The 8,171-nt window shown below is 39.3% G+C and overlaps 1 protein-coding gene across 1 annotated transcript in view; it reads left to right on the forward strand.

Moving 5' to 3' along the window:
• SPIRE1 (spire type actin nucleation factor 1) overlaps positions 1-4,707 on the forward strand; it is a 317,606-nt gene extending 312,899 nt beyond the window's left edge. Inside the window, exon 18 of the mRNA XM_054587329.1 lies at positions 4,463-4,707. Coding sequence (XP_054443304.1) covers positions 4,463-4,510 — 48 coding nt within the window. The 3' untranslated portion in view covers positions 4,511-4,707. The remainder of the gene's footprint in view (positions 1-4,462) is intronic.
• The last annotated feature ends 3,464 nt before the right edge of the window (positions 4,708-8,171 follow it).

Raw genomic sequence — 8,171 nt, forward strand, 5'->3', positions numbered from 1 at the left:
CACTTTGATCTTGTTTCAAAATATTTCCATCACTCCAGAGGAAACCCTGTACCCATTAAGCAGAATTTTCCCCACTTGTTCCTCTGCCTACCTCCTGGCAAACACCAATCTGTTTTGTGTCTATACAGATTTACCCATTATAGAAATTGCATGTAAATGGAATCATACAGTATGTAGCCTTCTGTGTATGTCCTCTTTTACTTAGCATAATGTTTTAGAGATTTATCCATGTGTATGTATAAGTATTTCATTCCTTTTTATGGCTGAAAAATATTTCCGTGTATGGATATACCACATCCATTCATCAGTTGAAAGACATTTGGGTTGTGTTCCCCTTTTCGATTATGAATGCTCCTATGAACAGTCCTATACACGTCTTTGGGTACTTGTTTTCAATAGTTTTTAGTATATAACTAGGAGTGGAATGGCTACAAAATTTTACATTACCACCAGGATGAGCAGAGTTTCCAGTTTCTCCACATCTTTGCCAATGCTCGTTATTTTCCATATCTTCTTCAGAGAAATGTCTATTCAGATCCTCTGCCCATTTTTCCATTGGATTCTCTTTGTGTCATTGAGTTGTAAGAGTTCTTTATATATTCTGGGTAATAGACCCTTATCAAATATATGACTTGCAATTTTTTCTCCCATTCTATAGTTTGTTCACTTTCCTGATAGTGTCCTTTGATGTAGAAAAGTTTTTAATTTTGATAAAGTCAAATTTATCTTTTTGTTGTTGTTGTTCTTCATGCTTTTATGGTTATATCTAAGAATCAACTGCCAAACCCAAGATTGGGAATATTTACCCCTATGTTTTCTTCAAGGAGTTTTATAGTTTTTGCTCTTATAATTAGGTCTTTGACCCATATTGAATTAGTTTGTGTATTTGGTGTGATGTAATGGCTTAACTTCACTCTCTTATATGGGAGATATCCAGTTGTCCCAGCACCATCCATTGAAGAGACTATTCTTTCCCCATTGAATTTTTTTGGCACCCTTGTTGAATAGAATTATTTGTGCACTCTTAATATTATTCCACTGATCCATATGTCTGTCTTTATGCCAGTCCCACATTGCTTTGATTACTATAGTTTTGTAAGAAGTTTTGAAATTGGAAAGTGTGAGCCCTCCAATTTTGTTCTTCTATTACAGTATTGTTTTGCCTGTTCAGGATCCCTTGCAATTCCATATGAATTTGAGGATTGTTTTTTCTTTTTTTAATATTTTATTGATAATGCTATTACAGTTGTCCTGATGCCCCGCCTTTGCCTGCCTCCACCCAGCGCCTCCTACTCCCTCAGACAATCCCCCCATGTTGTTCATGTCCATGGGTCATGCATATAAGTTCTTTGGCTACTCTATTACCTATACTGTACTTTACATCCCCATGGCTATTCTGTAACTACCTATTTGCACTTCTTAATCCTCTCACCTCTTCACCCATTCTCTCCCTACCCCCTCCAGTCTGAACCATCTGGTAATTAACTTCTTTTCTCTTGCTGCTTTTAAGACTCTCTCATTATCTTTAACCTTTGGCCTTTTAATTATGATGTGTCTTGGAGTGGGCCTCTTTGCATCCATCAAAATTGGGACTCTGTGCTTCCTGGACTTGCATGTCTATTTCTTTCACCAAATTAGGGAAGTTTTCTTTCACTATTTTTTCAAATAAATTTCCAGTTTCTTACCCTTTCTCTTCTCCTGGAACCCCTATGATGTGAATGTTGGACCTCTTGAAGTTGTTCTGGAGGCTGTTTATACTATCTTCATTTTTTTTGGATTCTTTTTTCTTCTTTCTGCATGGTTGTTTTGTGCTTCCTTATGTGCCAAAACATTAATTTGATTCTCAGCTTCATCCTTTGTATGTTGTTTCCCTGTAAATTGTTCATTTCAATTAGTGTATCCTTCATTTCTGACTGGGTCTTTTTTATGCTGCTAAGGTCCTCACTAAGTTCCCTGAGCACCATTCTAACCAGTGTTTTGAACTCTGCATCTGATAGATTGCTTATCTCTATTTTGTTTAGCTCTTTTTCTGGAGTTTTGATCTGTTCTTTCATTTGGGCCATAGTTTCTTTTTCTCCTCGTTTTGGCAGCCTCCCTATGTTTGTTTCTAAGTATTAGATAGAGCTTCTTTGACTCCATGTCCTGGTAATGTGTCCTAATGTAGTAGGTGTCCTGTAGGGTCCAGTGGCATGGCCTCCCCTTTCACCCAAGCTCGGTCCTTGAGGTGCACCTTTCATGTGGGCTGAGTATACCCTTCTCTTGTAGTTGAGTCTTGGTTGCTGTTGGCAGATCAATGGGAGGGATTTACTCAGGCCAGTCAGCTTCAAGGACTGGCTGTGACCACTGACCACCAACCTCCACCCTCTGTGGAGGATCAGCTGTGCAGAGGCAGGGTGGTGCTGCTCCCATGTGGTTTGTAGCTGTTCACTGGGTGCATTGGTCCTGGGGTTTCCTGGGTGGTACAGGTCAAGGCCAGCTCCAACCTGGCTTTTGCCTGGGGCACCCTGCCTGAGCTGTAAAGCAATCTGAGATGGCTGCTACTTGTGCTGGGCTTGGAGATTACCAGGTGAAGCCAAGCTGTGGCTCTAATCTGGCTGCTGCCAGGGCTCACTGAAGCCAGCTGTTGCTTGTTTGATAGGATTTAGGGGCCAAGACCAGCTACTCCTATGGAAAAGCAGCTTGGGTGGGCCCATAAATTGGGTGGGGCAGAGCCTCTGGGAATCTCCTAGGCAGGTCGGACAGTGTTGACCTGGATGTTGGAGTCTCAGATATGGCACTAGATTACCAGCTTGCTGTGGGGAGGGTTTAGTAAAGGGACAATGGCCTCTGCTCACCATAATGCCAGACATTCCAGTACCCCTTTATATACCACTGGTGCCTTTCAAGTTGCTACCCCAGTGCTGGAGCTCAGAGGGAGTGAGTTTGAGTAGGTGAGTCCATATGTGGGTTCTTTAAGAGGCACTGCTTGGGGCTTCAGAATTTTCCTCTACTGACTCAACCCCCACTGGTTTTCACAGCCAGAAGTTGTGGGGACTAATCTTGCTGGCACTGGAATCCTGGGCTGGGGGGCCTGATGTGGGTCTGGGACTCCTCACTCCTGAGCTATCCCTCCCAAATTTTTATACACGTGGGTGTTGGACCAGCCCATTCAGCATCTGTGCCCCTCCTACCAGTCTGGACGTGTTACCAAATAATGGACCCATGGCAGGGGGTTGGTGCCCAGATATTATTACCGAAAAACACTCCCTCCTTTCCCAGGGTCCCTTGGTTCTAGATTCTTTGCCCACTGCCCTTGAAATTATGGCTCTCAATGGCAGAGTTTAGTAAAAAGACAAGGAACTATTTATTCAAAAGTTATACAAGTTTTTAATAATGGCTAAATGTTGCTGTTAAAATCTCAAAATCTCTTTAAAACAACCACCAACACACAGTCCTGCCTTCCCCCTCTTTGCCCAGTAAGGCCAGTCAGGCCAGTCAGGGGTACCATCCTTGAGAAGAAAAAGAACAGAAGTCCGGAGCTCGGCCAGGCAGGCCCCTCACAGTTCCCAGCACCATATGCTGCATCGCCATGATCTCCAGTTCTTAATTCAGAACCGCATAGCAGCTTCTCATGGCCCGCTAACAAGAGTCCTTTCTCCCCTTTCCTTCCCGCATGGTCTTCACATTGTTCCCCGGAGTCTGTGTCCCATTCTCTCTTTCTCGCAGGCCCTGTGGCCTCTTCTCAGTTACATTCTGCTTCTTAAGCCACATGCTCAAAAAGCCTCTAGCATGGCTGCCATGCCTGGGTTTTAAAACCCCTGTGCAAATCCTCCCCTGCAACCCCATTTCTGACTCCAGAGGCAGGCGCTCTAAACCAGCGAGTGGCTTCCCAGTTCCCTCCTGGGTTAAAGTTATGCAAACCTTCCTGGTTAGCCTTGTTAATAGGCAAAATAACCATCTTTGCATATGAAATACGAAGCTATCCTCCTAACATGTAAAGTAGCTCTCAATGGCTCTCAGCCTGTTATTGACATGCAAAATGACTCAATGGCCCTGTTCCCTGTCTCCCATCCCCCATGGCAGCCCACCTTAAGGGGGAGGTAAGAATATTCTATATTTTCCTTGGACACAACAATTTCTGGACCCCATTACAAATCCCCTTTGGGGAGGCCCTGGCTGTGTCCTGTTATATAGATGGATGTGGTTTTCTTAATTCCATAGTGTATTGCCAGTCAGCTCAATTTCTGACATTCCTGAGCGATGGTGGTTCTATATTTTAGTTGTAATTTTGATCTGGTTATGTGAAGAGATGAGCAATGTTTGCCTACACCACCATCTTGACCAGAAGTCCAAGGATTGGTATTTCTATTTCTGGGGGAGGGGGAAAGTGCAGGAACTTTGATAGGGATTGCATGGATTCGTAGAATGTTTTGAGATTTTCTTTTTTTTCTTTTATTAAAAAAAATATTTTATTTATTTTCAGAGAGAGGGGAAGAGAGAAAGAAAGAGAGGAAGATTAACATTGCTATGAGGCAGAAACCTTGATCACATGCCCTAACCAGAAACAAACCCACAGTCCAGGCATGTGCCCCGACCAGCAAGTGAACTGATAACCTTTTGCTTTGTAGGATGACACCCAACCAACCGAGCCACACCATCAGAACAGATTTTCTACTTCTTGAATCACTTTTGGTAATTTGTGTTCCAGGAATTTATCTCATCTAGGTTACTTATTTGCTAGTGTATAATTGTTCACAGAAATGCACCCCCTTTCGTTTCTGTTTTTTTTATTTCGAATTCTTTTATTTTCTTGGTCAGTTTAAGTAAAGGTTTGTCAGTTTTGCTGATTTTTTTCAATGGAAAAACTTTTGGTTTCAAAAATTCTATTGTTTTTCTAGTCTCTATTTTATCTTATTTCTAATGTTTATTTCTTCCTTCTGTAAACCATTAGTTTTTTTTTTTAAGTCAGATTAATGATTTGAGATCTTTCCTCTTTTTTAAGAAAAGATTTACTTTTTAGAGAGAGAGAGGGAGAGAAACCTCAATGTGAGAGAGATACATGGATTGGTTGTCTTTTGCTCACCCCCTACTGGGGATCTGGCCTGCAGGTGCCCTGCCTGGGAATTGAACTGATAGCCTCTCGGTTTGCAGGCTAGCACTCAATCCACTGAGCCACACCAGCCAGGACCCTCTTCTTTAATGCAGGTGTTTTTTAATTATGAATTTCCCTCTGGTCACTGCTCTCACTGCATCTCCTGTGTATTCACATGTTGTGTTTTCATTTTTATTCATCTCAAAATATTTTATAATTTCACTTGCAATTTCTTCTTTGACTCACTAGTTGTTAGAAGCATGTTAAATTCCATATACTTGTGAATTTTTCAGTCTTCCTTATTCTATTGATTTCTAATCTCATTTCATTGTAATGACAAAAGATACTTTGTATGATTTAAGTCTTCTTAAATTCATTGAAATTTGTTTTTGGCCTAACACATATATGGTCTATCTTGGAGAATATTCCATGTGCTTTTGAGAAAAATGTATATTCTACTGTTATTGGGTGGGCTGTTCTATATATGTCTGTTAGGTCAAGTTGGTTTATAGTACTGTTCAAGTCCTTCATTTCCTTATTGATCTTCTGTCTGATGTTCTATCCATTACTGAAAGTGGATTACTGAAGTCTTCAACTGTTGTACTATTGCCTGTTTCTCCCTTCAGTTCTGTTAATGTTTGTTTTATATATTTTGTGGTTCTGTCGTTTGATGTGTATATAACTTTTATTTTCTTGATGATTTAACCCTTTTATCAATACATAATGCCCTTCCTCATCTCTTGTAACAATTGTTGACTTAAAGTCTGTTTTTTTTTAATCTTCACCCAAGGATATGTTTATTGATTTTACAGAAGGAAAGAGAGAGAGAGAGAGAGAGAGAGAGAGAGAGAGAAACGTTAATGTAAGAGAGAAACATCAGTCAGTTGCTTCCCATAGATGCCCCAACCAGGGATCAAACCCACAGCCTAGTTATGTGTCCTGACCAGGGATCAAACCAACATCTTTTTGGTGTATTAGATGACAGTCTAACCAAATAAGCCACCTGGCCAGAGCTTAAAGTCTGTTTCTTTTTTTTCTTAGTATGACCACCCAGCTCTTTTTGGGTTCATATTTGCATGGAATGTCTTCTTCCCTCCTTTCACATTTCAACCTATTTGTCTTTGGATCTAAAGCAAGTCTTTTGTAGACAGCATACATAGTATAATCATGTTTTTCCATCCATTCTGCCAATTTCTGTCTTTTAATTTGTGAACTTAATCGATTTACCTTTAAAGTACTGCTAAAGAAGTACTACCTTCTTACATTTTGCTATTTGTTTTCTAAAAATTTCATAAATTTTTGTATCTAAATTCTTCCACACTGCCTTCTGTTGTTTTTTTTCCTAGTATACCCTTCTGATTCTCCCTTTGTTTCCTTTTCTATATATCTTATTTATTTCCTTACTGGTTACCCTGGTAACTATAATTAACATCTTAAATTCATATAATCTAGTTTGAATTGATACCAATTTAGTTTCAATAGTGTATTATTAAGGGCTCTTTAGAGGAACAGAACCAATATGTATGTGTATGTGTGTATTTATACATACATACACGTATATCTAGATTTAATTTTAAGGAATCACAGATTTATTTTAAGGAACTGGCTCACATAATTATAAAGACTGGCAAGTTCAACATCTGCAGGGTAGGTTAATTAAGATTCATTAACTGCTTCCCTGATTGGTTTCAGGAGCGTCCAACGTGCAGCACTTGGGGCGCGTGCATCCCAGGATAGCTATGAATTTGGCCCAATACAAAATCGTAAATTTACTTAAAACATTATGAGATTTTTTTTGTGATTACATGTTGCAATGTGTTTAACATGCTGCCCAAGACAACTGTCCTTCTTCCAGTGTGACCCAGAGATGCCAAAAGTTTGAATACTCCTGGTTTAAGGATTTGATTAGAATCCATAATTTTACAAGTTAATTCTGTTATATGGAACTACAAAAGACTCCAAATAGCCACAGCAGTCTTGAAAAAGAACAAAGTTGGAGGAATCACACTATCTGATATCAAACTATATACTACAAGGCCATAGAAATCAAAACAGCATGAGCATAATACTGGTATAAAAACAGACATATAGCTCAATGGAACAGAACAGAGAGCCCAGAAATATATCCATGCCTTTATGGCCAATTAATATTTGACGAAGGATGCAAAAACATACAATGGAATATAGTCTACTCAATGATGTTGGTTGGGAAAACTGAACAGCTACGTACCAAAAAATGAAACTAGATCACCTTCTTACACCATACACAAGAATAAACTCAAAATGGGTTAAAGACTTAAATATTAGACTTGAAACTATAAATATCCTAGAAGAAAGCATAGGCAGCAAAATCTTGGACATTTCTAGAGGCAGTATTTTTTCTGATATATGATCCTGGCCAAGGAAAAACAAAATGAAAAAAATACTAATAATAAACAAACGGGACTACATCAAACTAAAAAGTTTTTGCACAATGAAGGAGTCCATCAACAAAATGAAAAGAGAACCCACAGAATGGGAGAAAATATTCATCAATGATATACTGATAAGGCGTTAATATCCAAAATTTATAAAGAACTTATAAAATTCAACACCAAGAAAACAGTCTCATTTAAAAATGGGCAAAGGACCTGAATAGACACTGCTTCAGAGAGGACATAGAGATGGCCAATAGACATACGAAAAGATGCTCAACATCACTAATTATCAGAGAGATGCAAACTAAAATCACAAGGTATCATCTCACACCTGTCAGAATGGCTATCATCAGTAAATCAATGAACAACAAGTGCTGGCGAGGATATGGAAAAAAGGGAATCCTCTTGCACTGCTGGTGGGAATGCAGACTGGTGCAGCCACTGTGCAAAGCAGTGTGGAGTTTCCTCAAAAAATTAAAAATGGAACTGCCTTATGACCCAGTGATTCCACTTCTGGAAATATACCTGAAGAAACCTGAAACACTAATTTGAAATAATATATGTACACCTATGTTCATTGCAGCATTATTTACAATAGCCAAAATTTGGAAGCAGTACAAGAGCCCATCAGTAGATGAATGGATAAAAAAGCTGTAGTACATTTACACAATGAAATATGACTT

Source organism: Pteronotus mesoamericanus, unplaced genomic scaffold (genome assembly GCF_021234165.1).
Source record: "Pteronotus mesoamericanus isolate MK-2021 breed Mesoamerican mustached bat unplaced genomic scaffold, CSHL_Meso_final scaffold_118, whole genome shotgun sequence".
Lineage (NCBI taxonomy): Eukaryota > Metazoa > Chordata > Mammalia > Chiroptera > Mormoopidae > Pteronotus > Pteronotus mesoamericanus.